At 42.8% G+C, this 25,985-nt stretch overlaps 1 protein-coding gene across 2 annotated transcripts in view; it reads left to right on the forward strand.

Moving 5' to 3' along the window:
• Window positions 1-25,985, forward strand: part of OPHN1 (oligophrenin 1) — a 193,816-nt gene that overhangs the window by 107,645 nt on the left and 60,186 nt on the right. For both annotated transcript variants that reach the window (XM_044305809.1, XM_044305810.1), the window contains exons 6-10: window positions 2,173-2,274; window positions 7,316-7,426; window positions 24,466-24,570; window positions 24,741-24,870; window positions 25,283-25,383. In XM_044305809.1, the coding sequence (XP_044161744.1) occupies window positions 2,173-2,274; window positions 7,316-7,426; window positions 24,466-24,570; window positions 24,741-24,870; window positions 25,283-25,383 (549 nt within the window). The remainder of the gene's footprint in view (window positions 1-2,172; window positions 2,275-7,315; window positions 7,427-24,465; window positions 24,571-24,740; window positions 24,871-25,282; window positions 25,384-25,985) is intronic.

Raw genomic sequence — 25,985 nt, forward strand, 5'->3', positions numbered from 1 at the left:
CCTGTTTTTCAACTGTTCATTGTTATTGGCTGTGTGGTTTCGCAGATTACCATGTAGCCATTAATAGTGCAAAAAGAATCACATTGTCATGAGTTGAATACCGCCACAACTAGCATGGCCACACAGTACAAGTCGCACTGCGGCTGCATGACTATGGCAGCCACCAGAGCTTTCTGGCAGCAGCTTATTCCCCTCTCCCCTATGAAAACACATTCGTGGCTGACTTTTTAAAGACATTGATGAGAATTATTATAGGGAAGTATTTATTATTGCATGATGTCTTGTAGAAATTCTGCAGAGAATATGGGCATTAAAGGGGTTGTGTCACTTCAGCTAATAACATTTAATATGTAGAGAAAGTTAATACAAGGCACTTACTAATGTATTATTATTCATAGAGCTGGCTGGATTTATTTTTCCATCACATTATACACTGCTCGTTTCCATGGTTATGACCACCCTGCAATCCATCAGCAGCGACCGTACTTGCACACTATATAAAAAAAGCACCAGCCTATGTGCGCTCACATGGTGGATTGTATTAACTTTCTCTACATGATAAATGCCGCTTGCTGAAGTGACTTAACCCCTTTAAATACTGAAAACCTGTCCTCTGAAAAGTTCATCAGTAACTGATCAGTATCTCGCAGTAGCAGGATAGGTCATCAGTATTTAAGTCTCTGAAAACCCTTTCAATCTCTTGCAGATCCATTCTATCTTCACCTGTGGCATCTGAGTGGGCGGGCTTGGCAAAGTGGCAGGGCCTCAGTCTTTTTGTCATACTTCAGACAGGACAGAGGGTGCAGGCAGCTGTTTTATAGCCAGACACAGGATTGTGCAGAGGAGATGGGGCCATGACTGAGTGTCTGGGAAATATAAAGGGAATTTCTTTATATATTTCTCAGTTTTAATTGTAAAATTGGACAAAATAGGGCCAAGGGAACAGACGAGATGAAGCAATAAAGTGCTGGAATCTTTTTTTTTTTTTTGTGTGTGTGTGTTCATTTTCTGTGTTTAAGTGAAGGACTCCACTTTTTTACATACATCTTCTATATTCCAATAGTGTAATTTGTTTCATTCCATACAATTTGACCCCTTTAGGCTGACCACCAGTCTAGACCTTGCTCTCCTGTGTAGCTGAGTTCCTGTGAACTACATAATCGCCTATCAAATCCCTTGTGCCAGCTCTCAGACTTATTCCCAGCAAGCTTCACCCTCCATGTATACAGTGCTGCTAAACATACCATTTCTGCCTTGTCTCTAACAGATGATGAGTGCAGAGATAATTGGGTGTAGATTGTTATAACTTCCCAGTCTGTGAGTGATGTGTGCAGAATCTCCAATGTATCCTACGAGATGTATGTATTGGCTGATAGGGAAAAACCTACCACAAGCAAAAGGCAGATGAGACAGATTGAAGCTGTATAGCATTGGAAAGCACTGAGACTATGAATTGTGCGTTTTTGTGACAGACATTCTGTCCCTGATCTACAACTGCTCGTAGTTTATTAAAACTCCTCCCTTTTCTGTCTCTGCAATGGCATGATGGGAATCTAGGTTGCATTAAAGGAACCATATCTGGGGGGAGAGCATATCAAGATGGCAGACAACCCTATAGATGGCACACCAATGAAAACAGGCATACACGAGGCACACAGAAGAAGCACAATATCATTTTTTAATAATGCAATATATAACCATTTTTTTTGCTGGTGTGGTTCTTTACGTATACTTTTGTATCTTACAGTTTAGTAAATTCTGTACGTATTCTGTTCCGTTTTTCTTTTTAAATGTGACCTGTTGGTAACAAGACATTAATAAATTCCTTACTTCTGAGTAACATTGTCCAGTTTCATCAGATCTTTGAGTCTCATGCATATTATATTCTTTTTCCAAGAATGATTCAGAGAAAATTATGTCACAGAGTTTAACTGTGAACATGGATAATAGCTTATGCTTCCCACAGAGAGGTATTGTTTGATTGATACCCCATTAGGGAGAATTATGCTATATTCACATCCATGTGCATCTCACAGAAACAACCTGATTCACACACCATCTAGTTCTTCTATGGAAATATTGGAATGTCCTATTTGTGTTACCATTATAAGAGGCTGTCCATACTTTACACTTGTAGATTATTAACCATCAATATATTTACCAACATTTTAGGACCGAAAAAAGAAATTTGACAGAGACAGCGAGAAATTTTACTCCTTGCTGGATAAACATCTGCATCTGTCTTCCAAGAAGAAGGAAGCTCAGCTACAAGAGGTAAACAGGAGTAATACAAGAGGATTTTGGCCATATATAGGGTGCGACCTTTCCTAACGCACAATACTGGCCAAGTTTACACAATAAAAAGGAGGTATGGGTTTGGGAGCATGGCTCGATTCAACACCAATAGTTTTTGGCATAATTTGAGTTTGGGGCTTTTATTTATTTATAAAAAATATATGTTTTTGTAGTTTTGCTTTTTACATTATACACCCCACATGTCCCCTTATGTGCCACAACACTGGATAATGGTCCCCTAATGTGCCCTCCAACAGGATAGTGCCCCCCAACAGTATAAAGCGTCCTTAAGTTGACCCTTATGTGCCCCCACAATGTATAATGCCCCTTTGTGTGCCACTATACATTATAATCCCCCTTATGTGCCTGCACACAGTATAGTGCCCCCACACAGTAAAATACTCCCCTATGTGACCCCACATAGTATAATGCCCCATTGTTTTCCCTTATGTGCCTACATATAATATAAAGCTTTATTATGTTCCTCATACTCAAAATAATGCTCCTACACAGTATATTATCCCGTTAGAGTGCCATGCTGAATTATCTGCCCCTATAGTCAATGCTCTCCTAGCCCATGTTCCCACAACTTTGAATACAATGATGCATCTCCCTGCTTCATCACTCACCCTGCTACTGATGGTTGAGCACAGGCAGGCGCGCGATACAGTGACGTCAACGTGCCTGCTGAGCCTAGTTGCTGGACAGACAAGAACAGATCTCCAAATACAGATCTGATCTGGTCTATCTGGTGGTTAAAGGGAATCTGTCAGCAGTTTTATGGTGCTAGGTAACAGCTCCAGCACATGCCAAGGAGTCCCCATATTTATGAGCTGCTGGCGTTCTCCACCCCCTGCCACTGATTGACAGTTTTTCCAATTGAAATAGCATCTGGGGGTGGAGAAAGCCAGGAGCTCATCAAAGACTCATCGGCATGCGCCGCAGCTAATTAATGCAAGATTTTAGTGGAAGGGTGGGTCAATTAAGGAAGGTAGCCCAGAATTTTGCTAAGGGGATATGTCACTAGTTTATATTTCCCTTGGTTAAGACACCATAAAACTGATAACAGATTCTCTTTAAGTGCAGTAGGGGCAATTACATAACTGCTCTAAACCATCTGTGGGTATAAGAGAAAGAGCGAAAGTATGCGGGTCAGACGGATCTATTGGAAGGGATTCCACTAGATCTGAAAGACTAGAGGCGCCTCGGGTTTACAGGAGTGGGGTGGAAAGAAAGTTGGGTGCTATGTACTAGAGACTGCTCTGGGTTTAGTCAGGTTGAAAAAGGTGTCTGCCCGTATAGAATATGGTAGTATGCCAGAAAAGGGGGACTGGTGGGTGGTGATACCCTCCAGGTCTCACCTATTTTAAAATAAACCCTTTTGGGTGCCAGTAGTGGTCGATTGATAGTGGTGGTTTCTTGTCGAGCTGCTTAAGTGTGTAATAGGTTTTGCAACAGTGTTATATTTGTAAAGAAAGGGAGTGAAGGTGTGTGTAGAGAGATATCAATGTGTAGGATACAAAATGTATATATATATACACACATATGTAAAAAAATCTGCATAAAAGGTCAGATGATTATACACATATATATAAATTCTGCCAAAAGGATAAAAAGGTTGTACACATGGGCTCAACGTGTTTTGGGACGTCCTTTGCTCCTGATGGAGGGACGTGCCTGTCCCGAAACGCGTTGAGCCGGATTTATATGTACATGCAATAAAGACCTTTGAAGAGAAGCACCCGTGTGATTGGCTGCCTTCATCCGTTAAAACTCTAGAAGCGATCCAGGCTGGGGGGGTACTCGGTTTACAGGTGTATTATGCTTATCCTGGTAAACCGCCCCCCTCGTGAAGTGAGTAAATATACCCACGATACCACATTATTTTAATATATGTATTGGTATCCTTTTAAACAAAATTGTTTTACCCATTGATTTGCCTAACTGTACTACACCATATTATGTACGATACTGAAGAACACTGTCTCTCAGGCACGCGAGACGGTATGCAGTAGTCCTACCCATGTGTGCAACCTTTTTATCCTTTCGGCAGAATTTATATGTGTATAATCATCTGACCTTTTATGCAGATTTTTTTCACATATGTATGGATATATATATATATATATATATATATATATACAGTACAGACCAAAAGTTTGGACACACCTTCAAATTCAAAGAGTTTTCTTTATTTTCATGACTATGAAAATTGTAGATTCACACTGAAGGCATCAAAACTATGAATTAACACATGTGGAATAATATATACATAACAAAAAAGTGTGAAACAACTGAAAATATGTCATATTCTAGGTTCTTCAAAGTAGCCACCTTTTGCTTTGATTACTGCTTTGCACACTCTTGGCATTCTCTTGATGAGCTTCAAGAGGTAGTCACCTGAAATGGTTTTCACTTCACAGGTGTGCCCTGTCAGGTTTAAGAAGTGGGATTTCTTGCCTCATAAATGGGTTTGGGACCATCAGTTGCGTTGTGGAGAAGTCAGGTGGATACACAGCTGATAGTCCTACTGAATAGACTGTTAGAATTTGTAGTATGGCAAGAAAAAAGCAGCTAAGTAAAGAAAAACGAGTGGCCATCATTACTTTAAGAAATGAAGATCAGTCAGTCTAAAAAATTGGGAAAACTTTGAAAGTGTCCCCAAGTGCAGTCACAAAAACCATCAAGCGCTACAAAGAAACTGGCTCACATGCGGACCACCCCAGGAAAGGAAGACCAAGAGTCACCTCTGCTGCGGAGGATAAGTTCATCCGAGTCACCAGCCTCAGAAATCGCAGGTTAACAGCAGCTCAGATTAGAGACCAGGTCAATGCCACACAGAGTTCTAGCAGCAGACACATCTCTAGAACAACTGTTAAGAGGAGACTGTGTGAATCAGGCCTTCATGGTAGAATATCTGCTAGGAAACCACTGCTAAGGACAGGCAACAAGCAGAAGAGACTTGTTTGGGCTAAAGAACACAAGGAATGGACATTAGACCAGTGGAAATCTGTGCTTTGGTCTGATGAGTCCAAATTTGAGATCTTTGGTTCCAACCACCGTGTCTTTGTGCAACGCAGAAAAGGTGATTGGATGGACTCTACATGCCTGGTTCCCACCGTGAATGAAGCATGGAGGAGGAGGTGAACCCAATCGAGATGGTTTGGGGTGAGCTGGACCGCAGAGTGAAGGCAAAAGGGCCAACAAGTGCTAAGCATCTCTGGGAACTCCTTCAAGACTGTTGGAAGACCATTTCAAGTGACTACCTCTTAAAGCTCATCAAGAGAATGCCAAGAGTGTGCAAAGCAGTAATCAAAGCAAAAGGTGGCTACTTTGAAGAACCTAGAATATGACATATTTTCAGTTCTTTCACACTTTTTTTTTGTTATGTATATATTATTCAACATGTGTTAATTCATAGTTTTGATGCCTTCAGTGTGAATCTACAATTTTCATAGTCATGAAAATAAAGAAAACTCTTTGAATTTGAAGGTGTGTCCAAACTTTTGGTCTGTACTGTGTATATATATATATATATATATATATATATATATATATACATTTTTTACCCTACACATTGATATCTCTATACACACACCTTCACTCCCTTTCTTTGCAAATATAACACTGTTGCAAAACCTATTACACACTTAAGCAGCTTGACAAGAAACCACCACTATCAATCGACCACTACTGGCGCCCAAAAGGGTTTATTTTAAAATAGGTGAGACCTGGAGGGTATCACCACCCACCAGTCCCCCTATTCTGGCATACTACCATATTCTAAACCATGTGTGACAGAGTTAATGGTGTATTCAACTGCATCTACATCCTCAGGAAGCAGATACAGTTGAAGTAAGTGCCACATGAAAAAAACTGCATTTGTTAAAAAAGAAAAACATTTACCAGCATCGGCCCCTGGTTGTAAATACAGGCTGGACCAGTGGGTTACTGGCTGGATGACAACCCTAGCTGTTGTAAGAAGGTACAAGGAATCATTGTGGATGATAGCTACGTGTCACTTAGGTTCCTGGCCTCGGTGGAATAAGATCCGGTTTTTATGTGTCGGCAGCAGTTGCTGTTTGACACCTTGGTACTTAGCATGGCTGTAATAGCTGATCTGGGATGGCTCTTACTGGGAGTAGTCAAAGAGTCAAAGTGCTGGGTGGGTGACTACTCCCCACGTTTAAAGCCGGGTTTTGCCAGGCATAAAAACCACCCTGCACTGCCAGGTGGGGAGGATTACCTCCGTCTGACAGTGGAGCTCAGGAGGTCTGTGTGCTGGGATCTTGGACCTGTGCTGGGCTGGAGAGCAGAGACCCGTGTGTCTGGGGAACAGGCTGCCTAAAGCCTATATTTGAACTTTCTGAGGCAGAAGGTGACTTTTGTTTTATTAACTTGCCATTGGGTGTGAAGTAACACCAACACTGCAAAAGTGATGTTTTGTTTCTGGCATCATGTGTGAATAAACACTGAAGTTTGAATTACGGACTTGTATTTTGCCTCTGTACTGCGCCCGCTTATCCTAACTACCAGAGTGAATCCCCACACTGTATACAGTATATCATAAAAACAGCTTGTAAACATGGTTGGTAAGTAGGTGAGTAGGGGGTATATTTAGTCATGATTCTCAGTACCAGCATCTTCTAGTTAACTTAGTGTCTTCTGTAAGCTAACAGAAATGTATCCCATATTTCCTGTAGACTTCAATAGAGTCACCCTGCATACACTGACATGTCTGTATGGAGAACAGACACCCTCATAATAGGCATGGGTTGTGTCTGGAATCGCAGCTCATCTGTAAGTGGTTGAGATGCACAAAGAGCCCATGGACTTGTGTGGCAGTGTGTTTGGAAGAAAGCAGCCACGTTTTTCTATTCCCATACAACACATGTTTTTTAAAAGGCATTATTCTTCTGGACTGTACACTTAATCACACATTAAAGAGAGGCCATTGGAATTATTTGTATACATTTATTTTTCTATTCAGTTATTGGTATGTATGTTTCTTTCAATGCAGGCAGATCAACAAGTGAACAAAGAGAAGCAGAACTTCTATGAATCTTCACTTGAATATGTCTATCAAATTCAGGAGGTTCAGGAGAGCAAGAAGTTCAGCCTTGTGGAGCCGGTATTTAGAGCTTGATTTATTAGCATTGAGCCAATATTGCTTTCTATTTGTGATATAAAAAATGAAAGGGGAATTCCAGTTATATCAAGCTGTCACCTATCCGCAGTACCCCACAAGGACCCTAAAATAAAAAGAGTGGCTGCTAATTCTGGCAGTTCCATAAAGAATAAATGCCCCCGGTCTTGTGTGTCCCAGCAGTCAGATCCACACTGGTACACTAATTATCTCCCATCCTGTGGATAGAGAAGAAATGAGCACGTCTGTCAGAAATAGGTATTTTATATTGTTGTGTCTATTGTTCTCTTAGATAAAGAAGTCCTTTGCAGTTATCAGTGTAATGTGTGATGCTCCAATTGAGACACTCACAATCACACAGCTGTTTTTTTGTAAAAAAATAAATAAAATTTACACAGAATATTCACATTGGCATATTCACATATTTGTGAACAAAATGTAATCAGTAAAAGTAAATTAAAACCTTATGTGATGAATACCACCCCTCGTGTCCGCTGACGTCAACCACGTCGAGCTCACGAGACCTGGTATGATCACGGGGTTTACCAAAACGTGAAGTTACGCCCTCCAGAGGAGCACGTAAGGTCAGGCTGGTATAGTTTACACACACACCTCCTGTCCACTTGGACACAGAGAGGCAACAAGCTGGAAGGGCCTTTTCACTGCCGCAGTGAAAACAGCCCACACTCAGCCCGGGTAACTGCCACCAGTTTCTCGTTTGATATAAGCCCGGTCCGCTAACGGGATTATATAGGGTCAGAAACCAACCCACGGTAGCTTATAACTAGGCCAAAACACGGACGTGGGGATTCGTGATCGAGATACAAGAAAGCACAAGATTAAATTATAGATTTAATCGCTATAAGAGCACACTAGATATAGCACACTATACACAGACAATATATATACAGTGGTCTGAGGTTACAGATTACAGGGTATATGGTTACAATAGGATTAAGCAGGGTGAAAGTCAGTTACCAAGTATGATGAAAGTTCCTTGGCGATGTCCTGAGCCGGAGGCCACACGAGGGGCTGTGATCTCCTGCTAATTCCTGGGTCCCTCTAAACACATGTGTAGAATGTGACCCCTCTTCAGAGAAAAGACGCCGCCTACTTGCTGGCACCAGGCTTTTAACCTGTAGTCGGCCCATCCCCTCCCTGCCTCAGGGAGGGGTCAACTCCCCCTCTTCTGGGCTGACGGTGAATGACCCACAAAACCCTTTAGGGGTCATAGCTCCAGACCAGAGGGTCACAGGGAGATGGTTCTGGGACTAATGGACCCGCCTGGGTTCCGGCTACAAGTAGAGCCCAAACCTGGTACCGGTAGGTGGCTTCTATGGGGAGATAAGGGTATCTCCCTACCCCGACTGGGTACGAGTAAACAAAGACCATGGGACCGTACCTCGTGGCCACCGGGACACAAATATGTATCCTGCGATGGCCAGGTGATTCATAATTCCTTATGAGAGGTAGGTGCCAATATGTCTAGGAAATCTCATTGAACCAGGCAAAAGCAGATACCCCCTGCTGGGGGGGGGGGTTTCCTGCAAGATTCAGCTGGCTCCAAACTGGTGCATGGAGGTGTGAACTTTTCCTTGAAGCAGGGCCCTCCTGTGGAGTTCCTTACCTCTGCAATCTGTCAGCACATGGGGGGTGTAAACTTATTTTGCATGTACCCTGAGTCATGCCAAGAGATGCATAAAATTACAATCAGGGCTGGGGGGCTTTGAAGCAGGGAAATCCCTACCTCTGCTGTCTGTCAGCAAATGGGGGGTGTGAGGACATGGCTGACAGTAAATATTAATCCATATTCCTCACACCTTATATAGTTGAAACCAGAAGTTTACATACACTATATAAAAAGTCACACATGTTTTCCTCAATATCTGACATTTTCTTTTCTGTTTTTGGTTAGTTAGGATTACCATAATTATTATTATTTGCCAAATGCCAGAATAATGAGAGAACGAAAATGTTTTATGGTATTTCATTACTTTCTGCAAAGTCAAAAGTTCACATACATTTCAATAATATTTGGTACCATTGCCCTTAAACTGTATGACTTGGGTCAAACGTTTTGGATATCCTTCCACAAGCTTCTCACAATAGTTGGTCGGAATTTTGGCCCATTCCTCCTGACACAACTGGTGTAACTGAGCCATCTTTGTTTGGATGGTTTTCTTAGGTTTACAAGCTTCTCCCCTTTTCCTCCAAACGTAACGATGGTCCTTTATGTCCAAAAAATTCAATTTTAGTTTCGTCAGACAACAGGACATGTCTCCAAAAATGTAGGTCTTTGTTCCTGTGTGCAATTGCAAACATTAATCTGGCTTTTTTATGTTTCTTTTGGAGTAATGGCTTCTTCCTGGCAGAGTGGCTTTTCAGCCCATGTTGAAACAGTACTCGTTTCACTTTGGATATTGACACAATCTTACCAGCTTCCACCACGTGGCAGTGGTCAGAAGGAAAGGAGTGCCCTATGAATTTTGGAGGCAGATTTTGCTAGAATGTTTTTTAGGTACCATTTTGTATTTGAAGAGACCCTGATGTACCACTACAGTGGAGACCCTCAAAGTGACCCCATTTTGGAAACTACACCCCTTAAAGAATATATAAAGGGGGGTAATGAGCACTTTGACCACCTAAGCGTTTTACGAAATTTGGAAACACTTGGCTGTAAAAATGAAAAGTTTAGTTTCTTCCAATAAAATGTTGCTTTAGCCCCAAAATTTTCATTTTCACAAGGGGTAACAGGAGAAAAATCACCCCAAAATTTGTTACCCATTTTCTTCTGAATACGGCAACACCCCATATGTGGTGGTGAACTGCTGTGGGGGCACATGGAAGGACTCAGAAAGGAAGGAGCGCCGTATGGCTTTTGCAGCGCAGATTTTGATGGATAGGTTTATGGGTGCCATTGCCTTTTATTTTTTTAAGTGATTGTCTTATGTGGGGGGCTCATTTTTTGCAAGATGAGGAGATGGTTTGATTGGCACCATTTTGGGGTACATAAGACTTTTTGATCGCTTGATATTAAACTTGTTGTGAGGCAAGGTAAATAAACGTCAGTTTTGGTGTAGTTTTCTTTTATTTATTTTTTACAGCCTTCACCTGAGGGGTCATATCATGTGATATTTTTTATAGCGCAGGTTGTCATGGACGCGGCAATACCTAATATGTCTTTCATTTTTATTTTTGTTAAGCTTTACACAGTGAAATCATTTTTGAACAGAATAAAATCTTGTTTTTGCGTTGCCATTTTCTGAGAGACCTATTTTTTTATTTTTTGGGCGATTGTCTTAGGTAGGGTTCATTTTTTGCTGGATGAGATGACAGTTTGATTGGTACCATTTTGGGGTACATAAGACTTTTTGATCGCTTGGTATTACACTTTTTCTTATGGAAGGTGACAAAAAAAATGGCTTTTTTGGCAGTTTTTATTTTTTTACGGCGTTCACCTGAGGGGTCAGGTCATGGGATATTTTTTAGAGAGCAGGTTGTTACAGACTTGGCAATACCTAATATGAATACTTTTCTTTATTGTTTATACATTTAACACAATAAAAGCATTTTTGAAACAAAATAAATCATGTTTTAGTGTCTCCATAGACTGAGAGCCATAGTTTATTTTTATTTTTTGGGCGAATGTCTTATGTAGGGTCTAATTTTTTGCGGGATGAGGGGACGGTTAGATTTGTTTTTATTTGGGGGGGCATACGCCTTTTTGATCGCTTAGTGCTGTACTTTTAGTAATGTAAGGTGACAAAAAAAAGTTTTTTTATGTGTTCACCTGAGGGGTTAGGTCATGTGATATTTTTATAGAGTAGATCAATATGGATGCAGCGATACCTAATATGTCTACTTTTCTTTTTTTTCCCTAATTGTTACAACTTTTTTTTTACTTTAATTTGGAAAACGGCAGTTTTTTTTTTTAACTTGAAACTTAAGAGCAAAAAAATTGAAAACGTTATTTTTTTAACTTCTCTTTTAACTTTAATTTTTTGTCCCACTCTGGGACTTTAACTATTGGGGATCTGACCCCTTTTACAATGCGTCATAATACTTCTGTATTGTGAGGCATTGGCTGTAAGTGTATTACACTGTGTAATACACTGCAGCCTGCTTGTCTGTGAGATCCAGGGGGCTGGATTTCAAGGGCTCACAGGGAAGGCAGCCCTGATTCCTAAGGAAGGCATCGGGCTGCCATTGGGACCCCGTCACAGCAGCGCGGGGACCCAATGGCCACCTGCACCCGGAAGGATACCGCATGTACCGCAGTCAGCGCTGACCGCAGCCATGCAGGGGTTAATGTGCCAGCATCAGTGTTTTCATCAGTTTTGTTCATGGGTTGAAATGCACATATCGGACCAAAGCACCTTCATCTCTGGGACACAGAATCCGTCTCCTTCCTGAGCGGTATGATGGCTGGACATTCCCAACTTGTGTGTACAGATAAACGAGGCACCTTCAGGTATCTTGAAATTGCACCCAAGGTTGAGCCAGACTTGTGCAAGTCCACAATTCCCTTCCTGATATCTTGGCTGATTTATTTAGACTTTCCCACGATGCTACACAAAGAAGCAGTGTGTGTTTCAGGTGTGCATTTAAATACATCTACATGTGTCTGTCTAAATAACTCAGATGTTGCCATCAAACCTAACAGAAGTTTCCAAACACATGACATCATCATTGTGGGCAATCCAGAATTGTTTAACCCGTAGGATACCAGCGCTGTACATGTACAGCGCTCTGATCGGTCAGCGGCAGGGTCCGGCAGTCATTTATAGCTGGACCCCTGGTGTATGCGCTGGCATTGGTGAAAACACTGATGCTGGCACATTAACCCTTGCATGGCTGCGGTCAGCGTTGACTGCGGTACATGCGGTATCCTGCCGGGTGCAGGTGGCCATTGGGTCCCCGCGCTGCTGTGACGGGGTCCCGATCGCAGGGAAGGCAGCCCGATGCCTTCCTTAGGAATCAGGGCTGCCTTCCCTGTGAGCCCTTGAAATCCAGCCCCCTGGATCTCACAGACAAGCAGGCTGCAGTGTATTACACAGTGTAATACACTTACAGCCAATGCCTCACAATACAGAAGTATTATGATGCATTATAAAAGGGGTCAGATCCCCAATAGTTAAAGTCCCAGAGTGGGACAAAAAATTAAAGTTAAAAGAGAAGTAAAAAAAATAAAGTTTTCAATTTTTTTTCTCTTAAAGGGGTTGTCCAGGTTCAGAGCTGAACCTGGACAGCCCTTCATTTTCACCCCGGCAGCCCCCCTGACATGAGCATCGGAGCAGTTCATGCTCCGATGCTCTCCTTTGCCCTGCGCTAAATCGCGCAGGGCAAAGGCATTTTTCAGAGTTCCGTTGACTTACCGGGCTCTCCATGGGGCTGACAGGAACCCCGGTGACGTCACCGGCACTGATGGGCGGGATTTGGCTCTGCCCTAGCCAGTAAAACGGCTAGGGCAGAGCTAAAGCCCGCCCCTCAGAGCCGGTGACGTCACCGAACACACTGCTGGGCGGAAGTTACTGCCCGGCAGTGTGTTATTAAAAACAAAAGAGCCTGTGCCCTGCGCGATCTAGCGCAGGACACTGGAGCGCATCGGAGCATGAGATGCTCTGATGCTAGGCTCAGGGGGGCTGCCGGGGTGAAAATAAGGGTATGTCCGGGTTCAGCTCTGAACCCGGACAACCCCTTTAAGTTTCAAGTTAAAAAAAAAACTGCAGTTTTCCAAATTAAAGTAAAAAAAAGTTGTAACAATTAGGGAAAAAAAAGAAAAGTAGACATATTGGGTATCGCTGCATCCATATTGATCTACTCTATAAAAATATCACATGACCTAACCCCTCAGGTGAACACGTAAAAAAAATTTTTTTTTTGTCACCTTACATTACTAAAAGTACAGCACTAAGCGATCAAAAAGGCGTATGCCCCCCCAAATAAGAAAAAATATAACCGTCCCCTCATCCCGCAAAAAATTAGACCCTACATAAGACAATCGCCCAAAAAATAAAAATAAACTATGGCTCTCAGTCTATGGAGACACTAAAACATGATTTATTTTGTTTCAAAAATGCTTTTATTGTGTTAAATGTATAAACAATAAAGAAAAGTATTCATATTAGGTATTGCCAAGTCTGTAACAACCTGCTCTATAAAAAATATCCCATGACCTGACTCAGGTGAACGCCGTAAAAAAATAAAAACTGCCAAAAAAGCCATTTTTTTGTCACCTTCCATAAGAAAAAGTATAATACCAAGCGATCAAAAAGTCTTATGTACCCCAAAATGGTACCAATCAAACTGTCATCTCATCCAGCAAAAAATGAACCCTACCTAAGACAATCGCCCAAAAAATAAAAAAATAGGTCTCTCAGAAAATGGAAATGGATTTTATTCTGTTCAAAAATGATTTCACTGTGTTAGGCTACTTTCACACTAGCGTTCGGGTGTCCGCTTGTGGGCTCAGTTTGAAGGGGCTCACAAGCGGACCCGAACGCATCCGTACTGACCTAATGCATTCTGAGTGGATGCGGATCCGCTCAGAATGCATCAGTTTGGCAGCGTTCAGCCTCCGCTCCGCTCAGCAGGCGGACACCTGAACGCTGCTTCCAGCGTTCGGGTATCCGCCTGGCCGTGCGGAGGCAAGCGGATCCGTCCAGACTTTACATTGAAAGTCTGGACGGATCCGTCTGAGGCTACTTTCACACTTAGAAATTTTTTAACATTATAATGCAGACGGATCATTTTTTAACATTATAATGCAGACGGATCCGTACTGAACGGAGCCACTGTCCGCACTATATGAGCGGATCCGTCTCAGACGGATCCGCTCTGAACGCAAGTGTGAAAGTAGCCTAAAGCTTAACAAAAATAAAAATGAAAGACATATTAGGTATTGCCGCGTCCATGACAACCTGCGCTATAAAAAATATCACATGATATGACCCCTCAGGTGAAGGCTGTAAAAAATAAATAAAAAAAAACTACGCCAAAACTGACGTTTATTTACCTTGCCTCACAACAAGTTTAATATCAAGCGATCAAAAAGTCTTATGTACCCCAAAATGGTGCCAATCAAACCATCTCCTCATCTTGCAAAAAATGAGCCCCCCACATAAGACAATCACTTAAAAAAATAAAAGGCAATGGCACCCATAAACCTATCCATCAAAATCTGCGCTGCAAAAGCCATATGGCGCTCCTTCCTTTCAGAGTCCTGCCATGTGCCCCCACAACAGTTCACCACCACATATGGGGTGTTGCCGCATTCAGAAGAAAATGGGTAACAAATTATGGGGTGCTTTTTCTCCTGTTACCCCTTGTGAAAATGAAAATGTTGGGGCTAAAGCAACATTTTATTGGAAGAAACTAAACTTTTCATTTTTACAGCCAAGTGTTTTACAAATTTCGTAAAACGCTTAGGTGGTCAAAGTGCTCATTACCCCCCTTTATATATTCTTTAAGGGGTGTAGTTTCCAAAATGGGGTCACTTTGAGGGTTTCCACTGTAGTGGTACATCAGGGTCTCTTCAAATACAAAATGGTACCTAAAAAACATTCTAGCAAAATCTGCCTCCAAAATTCATATGGTACTCCTTTCCTTCTGACCACTGCCACGTGCCGATAGAGCAGTTTACCACATATGGGGTATTTCTGTAAACTGCAGAATCGGAGTAATAAACCTCCATTTTCTTTTAACTCTTGTGGAACACCTCAAGGGTTAACAAAGTTTTTAACATCAGTTTTGAATAATTTGAGGGGTATCATTTCTAAAATTGGGTCATTTATGGGTGGTTTCCATTACCTAAGCCCCTCAAAATCACTTTTGAACTGAATTGGTGCTCAAAAAATGGTTTTAGAAATTTTGTTGAAAATTTGAAAAATTACTTCTAAACGTCTAAGCCTTCTAACGTCCTAAAAAAATAAAATGACATATACAAAATTATGCCAACATAAAGTAGACATATGGGGAATGTTAAGTAATAAATTTTTTATGCGTTATCACTTTCTGTTTTAAAAGCAGAGAAATTGAACTTTTGAAAATTATGAATTTTTCATAATTTCTGGTAAATTTGGGATTTTTTCGTAAATAAAGGTGAAATATATTGACTTAAATTTATGACTGTCATGAAGTACAATATGGCACAAGAAAACTATCTCGGAATGGCTTGGATAAGTAAAAGAGTTCCAAAGTTATTACCACATATAGTGTGACACATGTCAGATTTGCTAAATTCGGCCTGGGATTTAAGGTGAAAGGTGTTTAAGTGGCTCGGTACTGAAGGGGTTAAAAGCCTAGTAATCTTAGTGTATGTAAACTTTTGGCATTGCAGAAAGTAATAAAAATGCCTTAAACATTCTCTTTCTCATTATTCTGGAATTTGGCAAATAATAATAATTATGGTAATCCTAATTGACCAAAAACAGGAAAGGTTTATTCCGATTTCATGTCAGATATTAAAAAAAACATGCATATGTGTCTTTTTATATAGTGTATGTAAACTTCTGGTTTCAACTGTATACTGTATAGAATTACTGCAACTATTACAGATATTACTTTGTGAAACTGAATAGCTGACCTTCTTCCATGTACATATATGACCAATATGTATGACGTTCATTCAGCAGGATCTGCCATCTGTATTCTACTAGACATCACTGCTAAGTCTCATAAGCTGTTTATAGTCTTTGTTTCTTCTATATTGCAGGTAATGGTAAAGTACTTGATAAGCCATTGTAGGGTAATCCTTTTTGTAAATATAATGTTGCAGACGGGGTACAGCTCTAAAGATGTCCAATGTCCATCCATATATTATGGTACCGGTACACATAATGCTGGTATTACAATCTTTGGGCAGTTCAAACACTGATGGATGATAAGACATCAATCGGTGCAGTGATTACACAGAGATGTTCTGCTAATATTTGGGCCATCATCATCCTTATAAAAAGACTAGCTGAAGGACCCGGCTTCGCATGGGTATATTTCATCTATTACATTTAATGTTTGTGTGCGTCATTAAAAGATATTGACAGTATCCACTATAACAGTGACATCTACATTACCCCACCCCCTTAACAGTGACCTCCACAGCCCCCCACCCCTTAACACTGACCCCCCCCCCACAGTGCCCGTCTCCTTAAAATGTGAACTCCACAGCAGCCCACCCCCTTAACTTTTACCTTCACAGCAGCCTGCCCCTTTAACAGTGAGTTCCACAGCACCCCACCTTCTTGACAGTGACCTCCACAGGGGCCCGCCCCCTTAACAGTGACCTCTACCGCAACTCCCCCTTTAACAGTGACCTCCACTGTACCCCGCTCCGTTAACAGTGACCTCACAATACCCCGTTGCCTTAACAGTTACCTCACAGTACCCTGCTGCCCCTTTAATAGTGACCTCCACAGTCCCCTCCTCCCTTAACAGTGACATCCACAGTGCCCTCCCCCTTAACACTGACCTCCATAGCGGACCATCCCTTTAGAGAGACCTCCACCATTCCCAGCCCCCTTAACAGAGACCTCCACCATTCCCAGCCCCCTTAACAGAGACCTCCACCATTCCCAGCCCCCTAACGGAGACCTCCACCATTCCCAGCCCCCTTAACAGAGACCTCCACAGCGCCCACCCCTTTAACAGTGACCTCCACAGCATCCTGCTCCCGTAACAGTGATCTCCACAGCAGCCATCCCTTTATTAGTGACCTCCACAGTACCACGTCTCCTTAACAGTGATTTCCACAACACCCTGCCCCCTTAACAGTGGCCTCTACAGCAATCTGCCCCTTGACACTGACCGCCATAGCGGACCGTTTTCTTAACTGTCACTTCCACAGTAGCCTGCCCGTAGGGTGGCCAGAGGTCCGGTTTTAGGGCGGACAGTCCGGCTTTCAGATTCCCTGTCCTACGTCTGACACAGGGCCTGGACGGACGCAGGGATGTGCTATTTAAACAGCTCACTCTCAGACAGCAGCAATGTGCTGTCTAAGCGTGAGCTGCAGGGAGAAAGTCACCCTCCCTCCCACTCCTGCAGCTGACAGAAGTTGTTTTTTACCTTCATTTTTTTCAATCCCCGTCGGCTGTAGAGTGGGAGGGGGCGTGGTCTAACCGAGTAACCGAGTTGGTGGCGTGTCTTAGCGGGCCCGGGGGTGGGGTTTGAAGTTTGTCTCTTGAGGGTGGCCTGAATGGCCGCCCTACCTGCCACTGAACTGTGACCTCCACAGCACTCCGCTCCCTTAACAGTGTCATCCACAGCGCCCTGCCCCTTTTAAAGCTAACCTACAGTAGTGAAGAAAAATGGCTGGGTTAGAACTGTGTGGAGACTAAGGGCCTGCAAGCTTCTATTGGCTGATAAGTCATGTGACCAGGCTTCTATTGGCTAATTCATTTTTTTTGGGAATATCTCAGGAACGGTACATCCTAGAGAGCTGAGACCCTGTCTACAACCTTCCCGGACACCAAATTTTGTGATTGTAAATGCAACGGTGCGGATTCCTTTAGTGGACACACAAACACACACACATACATACACTCAGCTTTATATATTAGATACCCATCAGCCAATGAATGAGCTGCTTGCTCCAGTGGCTGGTGTGAAGGTTATTTAACCTGCTCACGACCGCTGTACGCAGGATTGCGTCTTCTCGGCGGTCGTGCAGCTCTGGGTGGACGCACCGGTGCGTCCTCTCGCAAGACGCGAGATTTCCGGGTATGCCGGCCCGCGCATGTGCATCGCGGGCCGGCAAAATTCAAAGAAGAAGTTCGGCATCAACCTGCCGGCCACGATCATTGGCTGGCAGGTTGATGATTTTCAAAAAAAACAATCAGAAGCCACATAACCCATCATATTAGTAAATATGATGGGGTTATATGGCTGCTGTGCTCCTCTGCTCCTTCTTTTGGTCGGTTGGTTCCAGCAGAGGAGCAGAGGAGCACATCATTACTGTGAGTACCCACTACACCACACTTAGCCCCCAGATCACCTCCCAGCACCAAATTAACCCTTTGATCACCCCTTCTTGCCCCTGTCAATCACTAGTGAAAAGGAAAAAAGTGATCAGTGCAAACTGTCACTTTTTTTTTTTTCACTGGTATTGACCGTTAGGTTTTAGGTATAGTTTAGGCCCCTTGGTTAGGTAGTTTAGCGATCAGTTAGCACCCAGCCCACCGCACCGCAGTCCGTTATTCGCTGATTAGCGTATCGCTAATCAGCATTTGTACTTTTATAGTATCTGAAAGTGATCAAAACTGATCACGGTCAGATCTATAATTGTATTAGTGTCACTTTAGTTCTCCCTCCACCCAAAACGCAGTGTTTGCCCGATCAGGCCTGATCGGTCGCCCACACGTGCGTTCGCCCACGCCCGCCCCACTGCAGTGACAAAAAAATTATTTTTTTTTGATCACTGCACATTCACTTTACACGCACTGTGGCGATAAAAAAATCAGTTTTGATATTTTTTATCAACCGCAGCGGCCTCCGGCACTTCGCTAGCCTCCCCTTTGTAAGACAGGCTTGCTTTTTTTTTCTTGGGTAGTCTCAGGGAATACCCCTAAATTTAGTTGCCCAAATGTCTAACAGGGGGTATTCTTCTGAAGAGGCCTACAGGCTTCTGACCCAGTCGGATGAGGAGTGGGAACCCTCATCTGATGAATCCAGCGGGTCAGAATACGAACCTGTAGAAAGCAGTGGCTCTCTGACCCAAAGTTCGGACGAGGAGGCTGAGGTCCCTGATAGCACCAGGCGTACCCGGCCCCGTGTCGCTAGACCGCAGGTTGCGCAGGATCCGCTTCAAGAGCAGCAGAGTGGGGCTGGTGCTGTTGGATTACGTGGTGAGGCATACACCAGCAGCCCAGCCCTTCCTGGACCTAGTACCAGCACTGCCGTACAACCTGGTGAAGTGGCGAGCACCAGAAGGGCAGTTAAAGCTGGTACGGTGGCACGAGCAGTAGTGACCCCGTCGCAGCCACCGCAAAGACGTGCCCGTAGAGCCCCTAGAATCCCTGAGGTGCTGGCAAACCCTGATTGTCAGTCCCCAACTTCAGCCGCACCTGTAGTTTTCCCTTTCACTGCCCAGTCTGGAGTTCGGGTTGAGACAGCTCAGATCGGTTCGGCCCTGGGATTTTTTGAGCTGTTCTTGACTGGTCGAAACAAATCTGTATGCCACACAATTTATATCCGCCAACCCGGAAAGCTCTTATGCCCAGTCTTTCCGGTGGAAACCAGTCCAAGTTTCCGAAATTAAAACTTTTTTGGGCCTCCTCCTCAACATGGGTCTAACTAAAAAGCATGAATTGCGGTCATATTGGTCCACGAACCCGATTCATCACATGCCCATGTTCTCTGCTGCTATGTCCAGGACACGATTTGAGACCATCCTGCGTTTCCTGCACTTTAGTGACAACACCCGTCCCAGAGGCCACCCTGCTTTTGACCGGCTCCACAAAATTCGGCCCCTCATAGACCATTTCAACCTGAAATTTGCAGATTTATATACCCCTGAGCAAAACATCTGCGTAGACGAGTCCCTGATACATTTTACCGGGCACCTTGGCTTCAAACAATACATCCCAAGCAAGCGCGCCCGGTATGGGGTCAAATTGTATAAGCTCTGTGAAAGGGCCACAGGCTATACCCACAAATTTCGGATCTATGAGGGAAAAGATCAGACCCTGGAGCCGGTCGGTTGCCCTGACTACCTGGGGAGCAGTGGGAAGACAGTTTGGGACTTAGTGTCACCCTTATTCGGCAAGGGGTGCCATCTTTATGTGGACAATTTTTACACAAGTGTGGCCCTCTTTAGGCATTTGTTTCTAGAACGGATTGGCGCCTGTGGTACCGCGTGAACTAGTCACGCGGGCTTCCCCCAACGGCTCGTTACCACCCGTCTTGCAAGGGGGCAGAGGGCCGCACTGTGTAACGAAGAACTGCTCGCGGTGAAATGGAGAGACAAGCGTGACGTTTACATGCTCTCCTCCATTCACGCAGACACGACAATCCAAATTGAGCGAGCAACCCGTGTCTTTGAAAAGCCCCTCTCAGTCCACGACTATAACCTTCACATGGGAGGGGTGGACTTCAATGACCAGATGTTGGCTCCGTATTTAGTGTCCCGCAGAACCAGACGCTGGTATAAGAAGGTGTCTGTATATTTAATTCGATTGGCTCTGTACAATAGTTTTGTTCTCTACAGTAAGGCTGGGAGAACTGGATCCTTCCTCAAATTTCAGGAAGAGATCATCGCGAACCTCCTGTACCCAGGAGGTTCCGTGGCCCCATCCACCAGTGTAGTTAGCAGTCTACACGAGCGACATTTCCCCAGTGTCGTTCCTGGTACCTCAAACCGACCGCCACCCCGAAAAAAATGTCGTGTCTGTAGCAGGAGTGGAATAAGGCGTGACACCCGCTATTTCTGTCCTGACTGTCCTGACCACCCTGCCCTATGCTTTGGAGAGTGTTTCCGGAAGTACCACTCACAGGTACACTATTAGCATAGGGATCATCTCACCAGGACAGGCACACAGGGCTATTAGGGCCCATTCACTCACACAGCTGCTGCAAACGTCTCCTTTCACATGGGACAAAGTGCATAACGCACTTCGCCACATCTTTGGGCGATTTGCGCATTGCACATTGACCCATGGTGAAGGAGTGGTTTGTTCTATAAAGGTAAAAAAAAAAAAAAAACACCAGTAAGCAAACAGGTTAATGTTTAGTTCAAAAAGTTAAAGTTTATATTATATGTTCTGTTCCAAAGTTAATAAAATTATTGCGTTGTGGCCTGTTTTTGTCAGATTACACGCAAGTCGGTGTATGCGGCGCTGCAAGACGAGATTTCTCCTCTGCAGTGACAGATACGTTTGCCGAGGCATACGAGCTGAGGAGGAGGCGGCGTTCCTATGCTTTGGCAAACACTTTGTATATAAAAAAAAAATAAAAAAAATCCCGGCAATGATTTATTCATCCACATCGATTGATGTGAATGGAGAAATCTGGTTTGCCAGGGCATACGAGCTAAGTGAGTATGGATGTTGGGCGGAGCTCCTATGTCCTGGCAGACGCCTTTCCCCTCCTTTTTTTTTTTTGGGCAGAGATTTTTTCATCCACATTGATCGATGCGAATGAAGAAATCTGTGCCGTTCATTTTTTTCTTTCAGCCCAGAGGCTGAACGGAAAAAATAATCTCATTACCTGTATGCTCAATATAAGGAGAATAGCAGAAACTCCTAATGCTGGCCATACATGTAATGATTGCGGAGACCCTCAAATGCCAGGGCAGTACAAACACCCCACAAATGACCCCATTTTGGAAAGAAGACACCCCAAGGTATTCGCTGAGGGGCATATTGAGTCCATGAAAGATTTAAATTTTTGTCCTAAGTTAGCAGAAAGTGAGACTTTGTGAGAAAAAAAAAAAAATCAATTTCCGCTAACTTATGCCAAAAAAATACATTTCTATGGACTTGCCATGCCCCTCATTGAATACCTTGGGGTGTCTTCTTTCCAAAGTGGGGTCACATGTGGGGTATTTATACTGCCCTGGCTTTTTAGGGGCCCTAAAGCGTGAGAAGAAGTCTGGGATCCAAATGTCTAAAAATGCCCTCCTAAAAGGAATTTGGGCACTTTTGCAGCCTAGATGCGCAAAAGTGTCACACATCTGGTATCGCCGTACTCAGGAGAAGCTGGGGAATCTGTTTTGGGGTGTCATTTTACATATATCCATGCTGGGTGAGATAAATATCTTGGTCAAATGCCAACTTTGTATAAAAAAAATGGAAAAGTTGTGACAAAAAATAAAAAATTCTAGGAACTCGCCATGCCCCTCAGGGAATACCTTGGGGTGTCTTCTTTCCAAAATGGGGTCACTTGTGGCGTAGTTATACTGCCCTGGCAATTTAGGGGCCCAAATGTGTGAGAAGTACTTTGCAATCAAAATGTGTAAAAAATGACCAGCGAAATCCGAAAGGTGCACTTTGGAATATGTGCCCCTTTGCCCACCTTGGCTGCAAAAAAGTGTCACACATCTGGTATCGCCGTACTCAGGAGAAGTTGGGCACTGTGTTTTGGGGTGTCATTTTACATATACCCATGCTGGGTGAGAGAAATATCTTGGCAAAAGACAACTTTTCCCATTTTTTTATACAAAGTTGGCCTTTGACCAAGATATTTTTCTCACCCAGCATGGGTATATGTAAAATGACACCCCAAAACACATTGCCCAACTTCTCCTGAGTACGGCGATACCAGATGTGTGACACTTTTTTGCAGCCAAGGTGGGCAAAGGGGCACATATTCCAAAGTGCACCTTTCGGATTTCACCGGCCATTTTTTACACATTTTGATTGCAAAGTACTTCTCACACATTTGGGCCCCTAAATTGCCAGGGCAGTATAACTACGCCACAAGTGACCCCATTTTGGAAAGAAGACACCCCAAGGTATTCCGTGAGGGGCATGGCGAGTTCCTAGAATTTTTTATTTTTTGTCGCAAGTTAGTGGAATATGAGACATTGTAAGGAAAAAAAATAAAAAATCATCATTTTCCGTTAACTTGTGACAAAAAAAATAAAATTCTAAGAACTCGCCATGCCCCTCACGGAATACCTTGGGGTGTCTTCTTTCCAAAATGGGGTCACTTGTGGGGTAGTTATACTGCCCTGGCAATTTAGGGGCCCAAATGTGTGAGAAGAACTTTGCAATCAAAATGTGTAAAAAATGGCCGGTGAAATCCGAAAGGTGCACTTTGGAATATGTGCCCCTTTGCCCACCTTGGCTGCAAAAAAGTGTCACACATCTGGTATTGCCATACTCAGGAGAAGTTGGGGAATGTGTTTTGGGGTGTCATTTTACATATACCCATGCTGGGTGAGAAAAATATCTTGGTCAAATGCCAACTTTGTATAAAAAAATGGGAAAAGTTGTCTTTTGCCAAGATATTTCTCTCACCCAGCATGGGTATATGTAAAATGACACCCCAAAACACATTCCCCAACTTCTCCTGAGTACGGCGATACCAGATGTGTCACACTTTTTTGCAGCCTAGGTGGGCAAAGGGACCCACATTCCAAAGTGCACCTTTCGGATTTCACCGGTCATTTTTTACAGATTTTGATTGCAAAGTACTTCTCACACATATGGGCCCTTAAATTGCCAGTGCAGTATAACTACGCCACAAGTGACCCCATTTTGGAAAGAAGACACCCCAAGGTATTCTGTGAGGGGCATGGTGAGTTCCTAGAATTTGTTATTTTTTGTCGCAAGTTAGTGGAATATGAGACTTTGTAAGAAAAAAAAATAATCATCATTTTCCGCTAACTTGTGACAAAAAATTAAAAGTTCTATGAACTCACTATGCCCATCAGCGAATACCTTAGGGTGTCTACTTTCCGAAATGGGGTCATTTGTGGGGGGTTTCTACTGTTTGGGCATTGTAGAACCTCAGGAAACATGACAGGTGCTCAGAAAGTCAGAGCTGCTTCAAAAAGCGGAAATTCACATTTTTGTACCATAGTGTGTAAACGCTATAACTTTTACCCAAACCATTTTTTTTTTTTGCCCAAACATTCTTTTTTTTATCAAAGACATGTAGAACAATAAATTTGGCGAAAAATTTATATATGGATGTCGTTTTTTTTTTTGCAAAATTTTACAGCTGAAAGTGAAAAATTTCATTTTTTTGCAAAAAAATCGTAAAATTTTGATTAATAACAAAAAAGTAAAAATGTCAGCAGCAATAAAATACCACCAAATGAAAGCTCTATTAGTGAGAAGAAAAGGAGGTAAAATTCATTTGGGTGGTAAGTTGCATGACCGAGCGATAAACGGTGAAAGTAGTGTAGTGCAGAAGTGTAAAAAGTGCTCTGGTCATGAAGGGGGTTTCAGCTAGCTGGGTTGAAGTGGTTAAGCAAGCTCTGCTCGATGTATTTTGTTGATCGGCGCACATTATGACCCTGCCCCTTGACGTTGTCGTATTATCTATCCCTGTATTTTTACTCCTCATTGAGTGTTTTTGACCCTCAGGTTCTGGCGTTCCTGCACTGTCTGTTCACATCTAATAGCCTCACATTTGAACTGACTCAGGACTTCTTACCTTACAAGCAGCAGCTACAGCTGAGCCTTCAAAATGTAAGTTCTGCTCTGTATGTTGGCATTTCATTCTGTGGCACATGACTGGCTAGAGGACAATATTTAATACAATTGGATAAGAACATTTTCTCAAGTGATGCTGGATACTTTATTGTACCAGCTTTAGGCTAGATCTACTAGTTCTCTAAAAAGTTTACCTTCCCCCATAGACACGTAATCACTTCAGCAGCACCAGGGAAGAATTGGAAGATTTAAAGCAACGGATGACGGATGCACCAATGATCTGCAAATTAAAGGGCCAGAGTACCATTGAAGGATACTTGTACTCGCAAGAGAAAAGTAATGTGGCCTTTAACATTACAGACAACATTTTTTCTTTGTTATAAAACTGTCATTTTTCCCTAAATCATTAGTGGCACACAGTGCCATCCTGTTAGGAGGGGGCTATGAATGTTGTAGGTTACTTTCTTGCTGATTTGATATCTAATACCATAATGCCCTTTCTTCTTTTCTTTTCCTATTTGCCTACTAAGGAAGGGATGTTTTATCACTTTGCACAGGTTCAAACCTATTTGTACTTTTATGACTATTCATATCAGTATATATTATGCCATCTGCCGTGCCAGTTGGGTGAATGTGCGTACATTGCTTGCACATTACCATTGCTACTCCATTGTGTCACAGAGCACATTATTTTAGTGGAAAGGAAAGATCATGGAAGAGATGAGTAAAATTTTAACTTGGATTGCAGGGGCTCTTGGACTTACATGGGTGAAGTATTACTGCAGATATGAAAAGGAAGGAAAACTCTTAAGCATGATGGCAGTAGAGCAGAAGCCAGGGTCCCGACAGGTGAGTGTACTCCCTTTGGCAAAAAAGGTTATGTTTTGAGAAATTGTTGTGTGTGCCTCCCTGTCAGGGGGGGGGGGGTTCTCTTTTAAGTAAGATATGTTGACCATTGGAAGCCATAATTAATTGTTAAAACTAAAATTTCAAAAGGCCTTTGGACAGCAGTCATGACTTCAGTGTATTGCAGCGTCAAAGTATGCTTTTGTACTGTCAGTGGCTTGAGCAAGGCCCACAATACATAATACGTGATGGTAATATTTAAAGGAAAACATTTATAATCAGAAAATATTTTATAAGTCATGCTTATTTAAATTATTATATTTTTTTTCATTTTGGTCCTTTTTTATTTGTATTTTTTAACACTGTACCATTGTGAAAATCCAAACATATTCCAGTTTTCACACTGGCCAATAGAACACACACAATAACCCTACAGGGGAGCTGCTCTGTTCGCTTGATATGTAGCCCTCATATTTTATGGAATTTATAAGTATAAGGTTTTTTTCACATTTCTGACATACAAATTTGGTTGTCTGTTACAGGAGTGGAACAAACTACCAGAGTTACCATTATTAGGCATAACTGGGTACCATCGGATCTCTATT

Source organism: Bufo gargarizans, chromosome 9 (genome assembly GCF_014858855.1).
Source record: "Bufo gargarizans isolate SCDJY-AF-19 chromosome 9, ASM1485885v1, whole genome shotgun sequence".
NCBI lineage: Eukaryota > Metazoa > Chordata > Amphibia > Anura > Bufonidae > Bufo > Bufo gargarizans.